Here is a 15,484-nt window from a genome sequence, read left to right on the forward strand (position 1 = left end):
GGACCAGCGCGCGGGTCTGGAGCCGGAGCCCCCAGCCCTACCAGTCGCTCGTCCTGCGCCCAGCCCCGGCCCCCGACGGCTGCGCGTTGAGATGACTTTCCGCTATCTCCTGAACGTCAGTTTCGAGGGACCCTGCTCAGACAGCAGCGCCGGGAGCTCCAGCGCGGGCGGTGGCGGGGGTGGCGCGGGCGGCGCGGCCGCCTCCGAGGGCCGGGCGGTGGACGGCGTGCGGGTGACCGCAGGCGGTAGCAGCGGCGGCGGCGTGGTGGGCGCGGGCAACGGCGAGGACAACCGGAGCTCCGCTGGGGAGCCGGGGAGCACTGGCGCCGGCGGCGAGGTGAACGGCACGGCCGCCGTCGGGGGGCTGGTGGTGAGTGCGCAGGGCGTGGGCGTGGGCGTCTTCCTGGCTGCCTTCATCCTCACGGCCGTGGCGGGCAACCTGATGGTCATCCTCTCCGTGGCCTGCAACCGCCACCTGCAGACGGTCACAAACTATTTCATTGTGAACCTGGCCGTGGCCGACCTGCTGCTGAGCACCACAGTGCTCCCCTTCTCGGCCACCATGGAGGTTCTGGGCTTCTGGGCCTTCGGCCGGGCCTTCTGCGACGTGTGGGCCGCCGTGGATGTGCTGTGCTGCACGGCCTCCATCCTCAGCCTCTGCACAATCTCGGTGGACCGGTACGTGGGCGTGCGCCACTCGCTCAAGTACCCAGCAATCATGACCGAGCGCAAGGCGGCCGCCATCCTGGCCCTGCTCTGGGCCGTAGCCCTCGTGGTGTCTGTGGGGCCGCTGCTGGGCTGGAAGGAGCCGGTGCCCCCGGACGAGCGCTTCTGCGGCATCACGGAGGAGGCAGGATACGCTGTTTTCTCCTCCCTGTGCTCTTTCTACCTGCCTATGGCCGTCATTGTGGTCATGTACTGCCGCGTGTATGTGGTAGCGCGAAGCACCACGCGCAGCCTGGAGGCGGGAGTCAAGCGCGAGCGGGGCAAGGCCTCAGAGGTGGTGCTGCGCATCCACTGTCGCGGCGCAAGCACTGGCTCAGACGGAGCCCACGGTGGGATGCGCAGCGCCAAGAGCCACACCTTCCGCAGCTCACTGTCAGTGCGTCTGCTCAAGTTCTCCCGTGAGAAGAAGGCGGCCAAGACGCTGGCCATCGTCGTGGGCGTCTTCGTGCTCTGCTGGTTCCCCTTTTTCTTCGTTCTGCCACTGGGTGAGTGATCCCTCTCCCACCAGCCCCTTCTCTTCCTCCCTGAGCCTGTGACCGTCCCTTCCTGGCACCCAGACTTGTATGGCCCTTCCCAGTGGAGGGTGACTCTCCACCTGAACATGGAAGGTTTACTGCCTGGTCTCTTAGACACGTGCGCATGCTGCTTTGTGGGACACAAATAGGTTCTTCATGCTTGCAGGATTTGTTTTATGAGCTTCTAACTTTTCTGGCCTTCCCCCTTCTTCACTGCCATTACAAGCCCTGGGCTTGTTTTACACTCCCCACTCCTCTAAATACAAAAGGTCAGTGGAAATCTGTGCGGGCATCTGCTCCCATAGTATGTGGCAAGCAGTGTATGTGCTTGTCTACATATCTCCCTCCCTCCACCACCAGGGCCTACATTCATTCATGGGCAGCAATCCCTGGCCAGTCTACGTGAACATCAGCAGACACCGGAAGCCACCTGCTTTCTCTGTTTGGAAGCTGGGCCCCCCTGGGAGGCCCTCCCCAGCTGGTATCTGTGAATGCTGTGGGCTCTCATTTCTGAAATCTCCTCTTGGTGGGGGGGGGGGGGTCTGTGTGGGGGTGAGAAAGAAGGGGAAAGGGCATCTTATCAAATGGAAAGTTAATATTGTTCATCGTAGTTTCTTAAATTTACGGAGTCCTAGCACTTCTGGAGAACTTTGTTATTTCTTTCACAGGCTTTCCTGTAGTCCTGGGAGGTGGGCAGCTGTTCTCAGGACCTTCCTCCCATGCCTTGAGGCCCCTCCTGGAAGCCTTGGGGCTCGGTCAGCACAGGGAGAAGAAAGGGAACGGCATCTATGGGGTTGCTTTTGCCCTGAGTCACTTCACCCACAGGTGCAACCAGCCAGCCCAAGCCAGGACCTCCCATGTACCTGTAATCACCCACATTGAACAGATGATAACATTTCGCCATATTTGCCTCAGATCACTTCCTCTCTCTCTTTTCAGATAAACAGAACAGCCACAACTAAGTTCCCTCCTCCTGTCCCTTCCTCATTTTCTCCCTCTCTCTGCAGAGGTAAATCTGGTGTTTATCACTCCCACACACATGTTTATACCCTTACTACAAACACCTGAATCTATAATAATAAATAGCATTGTTTTGTGTGTCCTTTGGACTTATATAAATTGCACCAGCTGTGCACATCCATCTTCCGTTTGCCCTTTTCACCCAATGTTTTGTTGTTGAGATTTATCCGTTCTGGTTATTTTAGCAACAGTATAGTATTCTGTTTGAAAGTATGCCATGGTGTGTTGATGCAGTCTCCTGCTGAGTGTTCGGTTTTTCTAATTTTTCGCTGTTATAATCTACACTGCAAAAGGCTACTGTTTTTTGAGGTCGAGATCACGTCTCCCTCTTCCAAAAAGCATCCCTAAATCTCCATGGCCTCTGCCCTTGCTGGCAGACACTGCTCTTCCTCAACCCCTCATCTCTGCTGCTCCTCACACCTCGCGTGGGAACCCTGGGGCTATCTTGCCTCTCCCTTCCGGCCGGTCTGCACTGTGCCCAGCCTCCCATGGCATCTCACCAAGTCTAGAACAAAGCCCAGGGCCACAATGGAGCTGAATTTAGTGGAATCTGGTAATAATGAGCAAGTAGGACAGAGGCCAAGCAGGGAAACAGAATATTCTGATCTGCCATGACGTGGCTTGGAGGGCAGGACAGCAGAGAGAACAGGAGGACAGAGCCTGTGGTACAAGCAGGAGTGGCCTGAGGGTTGTGCAGGAAGAAGGGGGGCCAGGAGCAACCCCCCCCCCAGGAGCTCTGGGGCCAGGCCTGGGAGGAGGGAGGCATCTTTGGAGGAACAGGGAACATTCTGAGCAGCAACTTTTGGGGTTGAATGTGGAATCCAAGGGGCTGGCATATTTTGGTAGGAGGTGCCAGTATGTGCTTGGGGGAAGAGGATGTTGGGAACTTAGATAAGGGGACCAAGGATGGATATGGTTGCAGAAGCAGGAGTGTGGGGTACAGTCTCCCAGCAAGAGGATGGATGGGCAAAGAGAAGAGATGGGCTGGGGAAGGAGCCTTGGGGAGTACCCACTTTGAAAGAACCCAGAAGGAGGCAGAGAAGGGGGCAGCCAGGAGAAGGTGGTACCGCCCTCCTTGCAGGCCCTGGTTCCCACACCAGGTGTGAGGAACAGCAAACATGGGAGGATTGAGAAAAAGCACTGTGTGCCAGCCAGGGCCACAGGCCATGGAAATGAAGGTGCCCAGTAGGGCCACAACCTGGGGTTGTTGAGCAGACCCAGGGTGCCCTTCACCCACATCTCCACACACAAAGCCAAGTGGAAGCAGGAGCCCCAGCCACAGCAGTGATATGGCCAGTGAGCAACCCAAATAGCCCGGAGGATATCAAAAGCTTTAGGAAGTGGGCCCAGGGTCCCAGTGGTACACGCACAGGGGGCCATGAACAGCCATCTATCACCTGAAATGTTTTAGTCAAGCCAGAGCTGCAGCAGAGGGAGATATAGACAAGGTATGCTGACCTGTGGGGCCATTGGGGCTCAAGTTGCTGGGCAGGAAAGAATGGCACACAAGCACAGGGCACCTAAAATCCTGAGGGTCTCAGAGAGGGACTAGGGGTCATCCCCCACACCTCCGTTTCCCTGTCTGTGACTCGATCTAGGCAGTGACTACATTGGTGAATATATATGTAAAGTCATCAGTCTATACTCTTAAAATGTACACACTTTATAAACTTGACTGTCAGCATCTTATGCCTTAATGAGAGAGAGAGAGGAAGAGAAGGCGGGAGGAGGCAGGAGGAGGTTGTGAGCCATCTGAGGAAATGGTGTCTAGGCTGGAAAGCACACTTTGGCAGCCAGGTGTGGAGGGCAGATTCAGCGTTTGCGTCTCAGAGTGCTGGCCAAGTACCGAAGGACCCATCTCCACAGGCTCCCTGAGGTGGTGCAGGGTCCACAGACTCAAGGAGAGAGGCAGGGGGTGCGCTGCAGCAAGTTCTCAGGAATGGCATTACTGTTCCCTGGCCCAAAAGCCTGAAGAAGAGGCTGGCATTACATCTCCTATCTGTGCCTTTGTGGCACCTGGCACATAGTAGATGCTTGGTCAGTGTGTGTATAGGAGGAAGAAGTGGCAGAACCCATGGCCTTTTCACATCCTTCCGTGCCGAGGATCTGGTTGACAAAGCACAGCCCTCTATCTTTACTATTATTATTATTATTATTCCTGTGGTAAGAACATAACATGAGATCTACCCTTTTAACAAATTTTTAAGCATGCAGTATTGTTAACTCTAGGCACAAGGTTGTACAGCAGATCTGTAGAATTTATTCATCTTGCTTAACTAAAACTTTATGCCTATTGATTAGCAACTCCCCATTTCCCCCTCCCCTCAGCCCCTGGCACCCACCATTCCACTCTTTCTTTGAATTTGACTATTTTAGCTACATTCATGGAAGTGGAGTCATGCAGTCCTTCTGTGACTGGCTTATTTCACTTAGTATAACAGCCTCTGTGTAAGCAGAGACCTCCCTTACTTGCAATGCATTGGGGGTGATCCCCATTTATGTGACCTAAAAAAGTTTTTAAACATAACAGCTAACATTTATTGAGTGATTATTATGAACAAGCAGTGAGCTAGGGGTTTTATTTTCCATTTTTAAAAATCATGGATAGTTTCAAACACATAAGTAGACAGAACGGTGTGATGGCCCCAGCTTCAACAATATCAACCCAAGGCTGATCTGCATTCATTTCAAACCCCGCCCACTTTCCACCACTGCTTATTATTTTGAAGAAAATCCCAGACACCATATCAGTTCATCTGTAAATTCTTCAATGTATATTTCTAGAAGAACTTTTAAAAAATAACCACAATCCATTATAACACAAAAAATAGTTGTTTAATAGTACCAAATATCTTAGTGTTCAAATGTTGCTGATTGCCTCATAAAATTTTAGATTATTTGTTTGAATCAGGGTCCAAAAAAAAGTACATACATTGCATGCACTTGATTTGTCTCCTCAGTTTCTTTGATTAATAAGATTCCCCTACCCCCACCTTTTCCCTTTCAGCTTGTTTGGTGAAGAAACCAGATTGTTTGTCCCAAAGGAGTTGCCCACAGTTTGGAGTTTGCATCCCTATTAGTGCCATTTAATGTGTCCCCTTGTTCCCTGTACTTCCTGTAAACTGGCTTGATCAGATTCAAGTTCAGTGTTTGGGACAAGATTTCTTTTCTTTTGTGATGTTAAGATTGATCAGGGGTTCAGATGCAGTCAGCCTGATTCATTCATTATAAAATGTCCCATCAGCTTTTCACCTGCTAGTTTTAGCAGCCATTGACCATGGCCTGGACCCATTATATCACTGGGACTGAAAGTGGTGATATCCAAATTCTGTCATTCCTTCTGCATTTGTAGACTAAAATTCTAAAAAGAATTCACCACTAGCTGTTTGGTCACTTGAAATAGAGTCCATACAGCAAAATCAGGAGAGCTGCTCGATGCTCTCCTTTATCAAAAGAAGAGTCGGGCTTCCCTGGTGGCGCAGTGGTTGAGAGTCCGCCTGCCGATGCAGGGGACATGGGTTCGTGCCCCGGTCCGGGAGGATCCCACATGCCGCGGAGCGGCTGGGCCCGTGAGCCATGGCCGCTGAGCCTGCGCGTCCGGAGCCTGTTGCTCTGCAACGGGAGAGGCCACAACAGTGAGAGGCCCGCGTACCGCAAAAAAAAAACAAAAAGAAGAGTCAATTTCCTAGCAATCTTTCCAAAGGGGACCAATAGGTTTTTTAGTACCATGTTAAAAGTGATTTTTAAATCTGTCACACATTATAGACATCACTATTTTGGGGTTGGCCAATGGGTGCCCTTGGCCCTAGGGTCCTTGTTACTTCCTGCCTAGGTCAGAGATCAGAGGTCAAACTGAAGCCAGGGTTAAGGGTCAGTTGACAGACATGCTTTAAGCTTTAAATCTCACCAAATGCCTCAGCACCTGCTTACCTCCCCCCAGGCTCAGTTCCAGGCTCGCTTCTGCCCCAGATCCTGGCCATGAGGGCCCTGAGCATTGCCATAGGACATGACCACTTCCTGTGTGGCTTGGTCCTCCCAGACCACCAGAGCCTTTGAGCCCATTCCTCATGGGAAAGTCTCTGAGTTCCTGAGCCCACCTCTGACCCCACCTGAACCCTGCCCCATCCTGCTTCATGAGCTATATGCCCACGAAAAAGGTCTCCTTGAATGCTAGAAGATTTGCCTGCCCTCCTTTGCAGATGGTGACCCAGCAGAACATTGGCCTGGGCCCCTGAGAGCCAGCATTGGGACCTAGTGGGCAATGCCCCAGCAACTCAGTGCTGGGACTCCTGGACAGAGTGACCACTGTCTGGGAACTTCTCTCCTCTGGCGAAAGCACTGGTCTGCTCCAACTTATGAGCCATTTGTCAGTGTGGCCTGAGAACTGAAAGGTTCATGTTCAGATCAGGGTCATGTTCAGCCGAGCACAAGGGCCATTTGGCAGGGACTTCAGCCTTGGGCACGCAGAGCTTGGGGTGTGACCACTCCAAGGCCACAGATCAGGGAATGAGTTAAGAAGTGACAACAAGAGTGGAAAAGAGAGGGAGAGAGGGAAGGTGGAGAGAGAGAAAGGGGAGAAGGGGAGGGAGAAGAGCTGAAGGGGAATGGGTGGGGTCCAGTGTAGGACACTGAACAGGTCTGTGACTCATCTCCCTGCCTTGGGCCCCACCAGGCAGCCTCTGTGGCTCTAGGAACTACCCCTCCCTGCCAATCCGCACAGCTGCAGAAGGATGTCCAGGGCCAGACCAGTAGCTCTAGGCCAGCCCCACAGAGCTCAAGGATCCTGAGGTAAACACAGGGCACAGAAGGACTTCTGATCTATTCCTTGTCTATCTCAAGCCAGAGGACCCACCAGTTACCTCTCACCATGGAAGATTGGCAATGCAAGGAATTCAAGAGATTTAGCTTGGCACAGCTAGCCCCACAATATCCTCAACTCTGTGTCTTTATAATCCATCTGAGACCTGGACCCTATTCAGGTCACCTCTTCCTGACAGCCTTTTATGATTGTCTCTGCTTCAAAATGGCCTTATCTCTTACCATCTCTCCCTCCCCTTCTCTGTTCCAGCAGTCCTAACTTCTTGGTTGTCCTTGAACTTGTGCGGTACCCTGCTGCCTCAGGGCCTTTGCACATGCCCTCTCCTCTGTCTGGAATTCTCTTTCTTCAGGTAGATGCATGACTCTCTCCCTCAGAGGGTCTTCAGGTCGCAGCTCAAGTGTGCCTTATGAGAGAGGCCGACCCTTTAAAATATTGCAAAGAGGTCCACTGCTTCCCAGCCTCTCTTGGGGAAGGTGCAATTGAGTTCTAGAGTCAGAAGCACTGAGTGAGCAGCTGAAAGAACTAGGAGAGAGAAAGGGAGTCTAGGACTGGGAATTCCATCTCTGCTAGCCCTGTTGGCAGAGAAAGACCTGAATATGGTATATGGTATTTTTAACCCCTCTCTTTCTGGCTAGAGAAAATGGCTGCTTGTGGATAGAAAAGTCACTGGTGAGGGAGGAGGTGGGAAAGGGGAAAGGCTGGGGTGCAGCCTAATAGTTCATGGTTGGCTGCAAGCTATGAACAAGACTGGCTGTGAATTATGACATTCTGCCAAGAACAAGTTCCCTTCTGGTGATGCCAAAAGAGTGCTGTTAATCACACAGTCCCCCCTTGGCTTCAGCGCTGTCACTCCTCAGCAAGGCTTGGCCAGATTGGCCAGTTTCAGCCTTAACCACCATCTCAGCAGCATCTCCTGGGCCTGGACATTGCTCTTACTTAGGAGAGGGGACTGGCCTGTGATAAGGCTGCAGACCTCCGCCGCCAATCTCAGCCTGCCTTAGTTTCCCTAACAGTGTGCAGGCCAGGCTAGCCCAGCCAACATGCCAAAGAGTGGGGTAACCTGCTGACACAGGAGAGGCCCTGCCTCTTCTGACTAGTGGATGTTCAGCATCCCTGGACATTACGTTAGACTCCTGACAAAGGCACCCCAAAACAGGGAATAGGGGAAGGCAGGTGGGAGCAAGCTTGACGGATACATGCAAGAAAAGGCTAAGGAGCAGAGAGAAGCAGGAAAGAGTTGCGTTTGCAGTCATCTCCTACCTACATCCTGACCACCTCTCCTCATAGGTAGGTCAATGTGTTCACTCCTGTGCTCCAGCCTGCCTGTTGAGTGGAGAGAAATGGGCATGAACATGCAAATTCATGCCCTGCCTTTCTCAGCAGTGGGCGGAAGAGTTGAAACAGTGACCAAGAGCTAATCCCTGGATTATAGGTTTAGGACCAATCAAGAGAGCTTGAAGACACATCCATGCAAAGAGTGTCCTGGGTCATGTCCCTGTACGTAGAGACTGAGACAGGAGTTCTTATGCGAGTGATGGATTGAGGGAAGCTCTCAGGAGGTAGCTGGGAGGGAGGGAAGCAGGATAAGTCAGAAAAGAGCTAAACCTAGGATGTGGTCTCAAAGTCTGGCCTCAGCCTGATCCCTGGAACAAGAACGACAGCAGAGAATTGTGCCACCTCGAGACAAGGAGTCTGGCCTTTTCCATCCCCGCTCAGTCTATCACTGGCTGTGGGCTGCCACCTTGGTGGGAAGGTGTCATCTCCCAGTTGAAGCAGCTCCCATTGGTCAAGGGCAATTCTCCATTAGCAGCCAACTATAAGCCATTAGCAGCCAACACTCACAGTAGCTGGGGACCAGGGGCACCTGGGTGGGGCACTAATAGCATCAACTTCAAACCTGAAAGGTGGCTTTTGAGCAAAGACTTGAAGAAGGGGAAGGAGATGGCCAAGTGGCTTTCTGGGGCTCCTTCCAGGAGGCTGGGGTCTGTTTCCTGAGATGCAGCGAGCAGGCAACAGCCCAGCCTTTCTGAGTGTTCTGGATGGGCATGCATGCACAGGAGCCGAATTCAATGTGGCAGTCCTCACAGGCCACCCTAAAGGCCATAGAGAAGGCCAATGAATGCCACTTGGTGGAGGCAGAATCAAGAAGTGCTCAAAGGCACACACACTCCAGAAACCAGTCTCACCTCCGCAGACCCCGGGAGTGGAATTAATCACAGAACTGCTCCTGGAGAGGTGGTTCTATGCCCAAGTCTGAAGAACTGGAGAGACCTGCTATGGAGAAAGGAAGAGGGCCATCTTCCAGACCAGGCCAAATGTACGAAAGTCCAGAGGTAGGGATGGGCATGCTGCTTGTGGATCAGCTGCTGGAAGGTATTGAGTCTTTGTGGATCCTGACCCCAGGACCCCTGGAAGACCAGGGGAAGTTTTTTTTCTATCTTTACATGATGTCAAGGAAAGACCAAGCACTTTAGGGCTAGACTGACGCAGGTTCAAATCCTGATGCTGCCACTTGCCCTCCGGAGATAACTAGAATCTCTGCAAAGTGGGATGCTAATGCCATGAGAATTAAATGAGAAGTGCTACATACAGGGCCCAGCATGCAGCCTGGTAGGTACTGAACACTCAGAAAGCAAGCGTGAGCTCCCATTTCCTTCCTCGTCACTTTAGAGGCTACCTACATCTACGCAAACAGCACTTATTCACTCACTCAACAGATACTTTATGACCCCTGCTCTGGATCAGGCAAGTGTGTTAGAGGCTGGGATGAAAAGAATAATTAATCCCATCCCTGTCCTCAAGAAACCTAGAGTCTAGGAGAGTAGATAGAGCAGTAACAAATTTTATTTGTTAAGATGCAGGCGTACATAAAAGTGCACCTAAGCCAGGCTTGGTGGGGGAGGACACCTGACCTGGGCTGGAGGGATGGGTGGACGGAAGCAGAAAGCACCGTGGGAGCAGTTAGAGCCACGCAGGAAGGCAGTAGGAGCCCAGCCTCTGTGGGAAGACATGCTTGTGGCTTCGTATGGCCAATTTGGGAGGGATGTAAGCTGAAGACAGCTTAGGATTCTAAAAAGACTTGAATGCAACACAAGAAAATTTGGGTTTATTCCTCAGAGCCATTAGAAGCCACCAACGGTTTTCAGAGGGGAAAGGAGAGAAACCATTTTTTTTTACAATAAGTCTCCAGCAGCTGTGTGCAGAGTAGAGGAGACAAGGGACCACTGGGGGCTGTCACAGCCATGTAAACAAAATGAGATGCCAGAGTCAGCAAAGGCTTCAGGAATGAGGTGAAGGGAGGGACTCCACTAGAGAGAAAACTGAATGTACCAGACATGGTGACATATAGCGTAGAAAAGAGGGACTCATTCAGCAAACTCAGCAAGTGTTGAGCGCCTACTGTGTTCAGTGTGTTCATGAGGTCTTCTGGGCAATGGGAGTGCAGCATCAAGCAAAACAGACACTAGTCCTGCCCCATGGACTCTTACTGCAGGGAGAAAGGTGATAGACAAAATGAAGAATAACTCAAATAGTACAAGAGAAGGTGATAAGGGCCACAGATAGAGCCAGCTGAGGGAGATGGGGAGTATGGGGTGGGGGACACCGCAATTTTTTTTATTGTAGTTGATTTATAATATCTTGTTGTTTTCAGTTGTACAGCAAAGTGATTCAGTTTTTTTTCAGATTATTTTCCTTTATAGATTATTATGAGATACTGAATACAGTCCCATGTGCTATACAGTAAATTATTGTTGCTTATCTATTTTATGTATAGTAGTTTGTGTCTGTTAATCTCACACTCCTAATTTGTCCCTCCCTCCCTCCCTCTCCCCTTTGGTAACTATAAGTTTGTTTTCTATGTCTGTGAGTCTGTTTCTGTTTTGTATATAGATTCATTTGTATTATTTTTTAGATTCCACATGTAAGTCATATAATATTGGTCTTTCTCTGACTTACTTCACTTAGTATGACAATCTCTAGGTCCATCCATGTTGCTGCAAGTGGCAATATTTCATTCTTTTTATGGCTGAGTAACATTCCATTGTTTATATATACCACATCATCTTAAACCAGTCATCTGTTGGTGGGCCCTTGGGTTGTTTCCAGGCACACTGCAATTTTAGATGAGAGGTCAGGGAGCCATGTGGATTTCTGGGGGAAGAAGATTCTGGGGAAAAGCAAATGCAAAGGCCCAAGGAGGGAGTGTGTCTGGCATGTCCAAGAAGCAAAAGGAGGGTAGTGTGGCTGGAACAGAGTGGGGGGGGGGAGTAGGAGAGGATGTCAGGGGGTCAGGGGACCACATGTCGAGCTGTGAGGGGGAATGGCAGCCCTTAGAGGGTTTTGAGCTTGAGGAGTGACATGATCTAGTTCTATTGGGTTGGCCAAAAAGTTCCTTCGGTTTTAAAGTAAAAATAAAAGACACATCTTTATTTTCACCCAGAACTTTATTGAACAACATAGTCACTGTTTTGTTCCACTACCTTCTGAAATTTTTCAGACAACTTCATAATTCCATCTTTCCAAAACTTTTTATCTTTTTGAGCAAAGAACTGTTCCTTTTACAGTCTTCCAGGGAATTGAAATTTTTTTCCATTAAGAGAATTTTGTAAAGACTGAAAAATGTGGAAATCCGAAGGTGTAATGTCTGGTGAATATGGTCAATAGATCAGAACTTCCCACCCAAGCTGTAACAGTTTTTGCCTGGTCATCAAAGAAACATGTGGCCTTGCATTATCCTGATGGAAGATTATGCATTTTCTGTTGACTAATTCCAGATGGTTTTTGTTGAGTGCTGCTTTCAGTTGGTCTAATTGGGAGCTGTACTTGTTGGAATTAATCATTTGGTTTTCCAGAAGGACCTCCTAATAGAGGACTCCCTTCCAATCCCACCATATACACAACATCATCTTCTTTGGATGAAGACTGGCCTTTGGTGTGGTTGGTGGTGGTTCATTTCGCTTGCCCCACCATCTCTTCCATTCCACATTATTGTACAGTATCCACTTTTCATCGCCCGTCACAATTTCTTTTAAAACAGAAACTTTTCATTATGTTAAGGTAGATAATCACATGCAGAAATACAGTCAAGAAGGTTTTTTCGCTTAACTTCTGTGGAACCCAAGCATCCAAGCGATTCACATAACCAAGCTGGTGCAAATGATTTTCAACACTTGATTTGGATATTTTGAGTATGTCGGCTATCTCCCACATGGTATAATGTTGATGGTTCTCAATTAATGTCTCGATTTGATCCCTGTCAGCTTCAACTGGTCTACCCGACCATGGAGCATCGTCCAGCAAGAAATCTCCAGCATGAAACTTCACAAACCACTTTTGACACGTTCGATCAGTCACAGCACCTTTTCCATACACTGCACAAATCTTTTTTTTATGTTTCAGTTGCATTTTTACCTTTTTTGAAATAATAAAGCATAATATGCTATAAATGATGCTTTTCTTCTTCCATCTTCAATATTAAAATAGCTACATAAAAATTCACCAATTTTGATAAGTTTGTTTTTAAATGCATGCTGATATGACAGCTGTCACAATACAATCTAACAAAATTGTTTTGAATGAAGTTAAAGATAACTAAGCACTACTCGAACCATCTTATGGAAAAAACTGAACAAAACTTTTGCCCAACCCAATATTTTTAAAGGATCGTTCTAGCTGCCAAGTTGAGGGTAGATTTCAGGCTGCAACGGTACATGCAAGAGACAGTCGGGAGGCTGCTGAATTACTCAAGGGGAGAGGGAATTGTGTCTCAGACAGGGTAGGAGGGCGCAGGGAGGAGGGTAGTGGTTGAGTTTCAACCTCATCCCCTTCTGCTGTGCACTCAATCACTCCATTCTATCCACACTAGCCTTGTCATTGTTCTGCAAACATACCAGGGCCACCTCAGGCCCTTTGCACTTGCTGTTTCCTCTACCTGGAATGCTTTTCCCCAAAATGTCCACATGCCTCATTCAGCTCTTTACTCAGACGTCATATTCTCAGCAGTTTACCCAAAATTTATAGCACCACCCCCAGCCACACGCACACACATACATAAACACACACTAGGTATCTTCCTTCCCTGCTTTGTTTTTTATTAGCATGTTTTATTATCTGATACGTTTGCATTTTCCTTGTTTATCATATGTTTTGCTGGTCTTGCCCTATGAAATGTAAGCTTTATGAGGGCAGGATAAGTGTGAGATGCCAGTAGACATCCAAGTGGAAATGTCTGGGAGGCAGTGAGTCTTGGATCTATGAGTCTAGAATTTGGGAGAGCAAACTGAGCTGGAGATAGAACGGTGGGCATTACCAGCCAACAGTCTGTGAGCCTGGCTGAAATTGCCAAGAGAATGCAAAGAGAAGAGATTACAAGACTCTTCTTATAAGGGCACTCCTACACGTAGCAGTGGGGACATGAGGAAGGAGCAAAGGCAATTGACAAGGAGTAGAAAATCCAAGAGAATGGCGCCCCAGAAGCCCCGGGTGAGATGAGAAGTGTCCAGGATGGATGAGAGCTGTATCTGCATGTGGGAGGGCTGGGGTGGAGTGGGGCAGTGGGGCAAAGCAGTGGAGTGAAAAGCAGGTGGGGAAGAGGAGATGGCATGTGTGGATAGAAAGCATGGAGGGAATGAAGTCATAGCCAGAGAACCAGCAAAGAGGGTGCAGCTGTGACAGAGGCAAGCTCACGAGTGACTGATGGGTCGAGAGCTCTACAACACAAGTAGGGACGTGAACCTTGGGTGGGAGGAGAGACTCCTTTCTTACAAAGGAGGAAGACAGGTGAAGAAGGTTTAAGTGAGTGCCCAACTTCTTTGTCTTGTTTTCTCTGTGAAACAGGAAGTGAGATCAACTGCTTTGGAGAAGGGAAAGGGGCAGACTGCAGAGCCTGTGGAAAGGGGTAAAGGCTCAAAGGAGCTGGTGCAGGAATAGGTGGGGGTGGGGGAGTGGGCTGAGAATGGGTGGCAAGATTGCTTGAAGCCAGGACACAGAGCTGAGGTTGGAGACCCTAAGCGTGTTCAGAGTGTGGGTGAATCTCTCCAGAGTTAGGCTCTGGCTGGATAAATACAACCCAAATCCAGAAGGACATGCACATGGAAGGACTGAGGAAAGAATGGCTGGGGTGCAAGTGAGGAGAAGTCTCAGCTAAGCAGAGATGATAGGAGAAATCCAAGGGGCTGGCAGGTCAAAGTTCAGATGAGAAAAAGAGAGAGGACAGAAAGCTGCAGTCAGCAGTGGAATATAGATTTAAGTGAAGAAATGAACTGCTCAGCCTTATGTTTTAAAAGGACACACACACCCAGCTGCTATGTGGAGAACAGGGTACTATGGGGGGCACAGGGGCAGGAACAGAGAGCCCACTTGGAAGGGCACTGTAGGTAGATGATGATAGTAGCTGGGACCAGGGTGGTAATGGGGGATGGTGCAAAGTGGGGGATTCAGGACTAATGGGAGTTGGTGATGGATGGGATACAGAGTGTGACAGAAGGAGAGGGGTCAGAATGTGTGGAGCACCTACGATGTGCCAAGGATGGTGTGGGGAGCTCTCCATTTAAGGATCAGATAGATGGGAAACTGGTAGTTACCCGCAGTGTTCTTGGCATTGAGAAGTGAATAGATGTGCTAGGGGAGGAGGGAATACAACTAACTCTGCTGGGTCGGGAGGGGATGGTGTGACGAAAGCTCCCAGGGGGAGGTGCCACTGGAGCCAGCACTACCAGGTGGAGGAAGGAGGAAGGGCAGTCCAGGATGATCCTGTGCAAAAGCACAGAGACAAGACTGGGGAGCCCGCTGTGGCCAGAGGGCAGTGAACAGTCAGTGTGGCAACTTAGCTGATGCACATGAAGACAGAAGAGAAGCGGGAATTGCAAGAGAAAGGAGAACAAGGAGGTGGTGCTGGGCGCCTGGATGGCGGGAGGCCGAGAGAGGAGGGTCCCATGAGCACCTGTTTCCAGTGACAACTGCCAAGATGAGTTAGCACAGCTGTGCTTTATGCCTGCAAGAATGGCTGTGGACAATGTGGGGAGTAGGAGAGGGAGCCAGCTCAGGACAGAGAAGGGGAGTGCCAGGTACTGGGAGACAGAGGCCTTACTCAGAGCCCCCATGTACCCATTGAAGCTTTCCTGTAGCTGGGCTTCCGGGGCTGGCAGAGGCTTGTGCTGGGCAGCTGGAGAGGACTGTGAAGGCAAGAGAGGTGAAACCAAGTGGTCGACTTAAGAGGCCATAAGTCAGAGTAGCTGGAGGAGGAGAAAGTTGGGAGTGGCTGAGAAGGGGCTTGTCCACTGATGCCCTGACAGCAGGGCAGTGCTGCAGGGATAATGCCAGTGAGCACCCTCGGGAGTCTCAGGACAGTTACCCACCTCGTCCATGGCAAAGGGGAGGGAAGTGCCCACAAGCCCCTTTCCCC

At 50.0% G+C, this 15,484-nt stretch overlaps 1 protein-coding gene and 1 long non-coding RNA gene across 6 annotated transcripts in view; one reads left to right on the top strand and one right to left on the bottom strand.

Moving 5' to 3' along the window:
* ADRA1D (adrenoceptor alpha 1D) overlaps positions 1 to 15,484 on the top strand; it is a 19,966-nt gene continuing 4,482 nt past the window's right edge. For 2 of the 5 annotated variants that reach the window (XM_067707559.1, XM_067707562.1), the window contains exons 1-2: positions 1 to 1,211; positions 1,602 to 1,722. In XM_067707559.1, the coding sequence (XP_067563660.1) occupies positions 92 to 1,211; positions 1,602 to 1,722 (1,241 nt within the window). In that variant the 5' untranslated portion in view covers positions 1 to 91. Of the gene's footprint in view, positions 1,212 to 1,601; positions 1,723 to 1,909; positions 2,361 to 15,484 lie in introns of those variants that run through there. The other 3 variants (XM_067707561.1, XM_067707563.1, XM_067707560.1) reach the window with 3 other exon arrangements.
* Positions 11,507 to 15,484, bottom strand: part of LOC137207571 (uncharacterized) — a 20,969-nt gene continuing 16,991 nt past the window's right edge. The window contains exon 2 of the long non-coding RNA XR_010935159.1: positions 11,507 to 12,492. This is a non-coding gene — a long non-coding RNA (uncharacterized lncRNA). The remainder of the gene's footprint in view (positions 12,493 to 15,484) is intronic.

Source organism: Pseudorca crassidens, chromosome 15, assembly GCF_039906515.1.
Source record: "Pseudorca crassidens isolate mPseCra1 chromosome 15, mPseCra1.hap1, whole genome shotgun sequence".
NCBI classification, from domain to species: Eukaryota; Metazoa; Chordata; class Mammalia; order Artiodactyla; family Delphinidae; genus Pseudorca; species Pseudorca crassidens.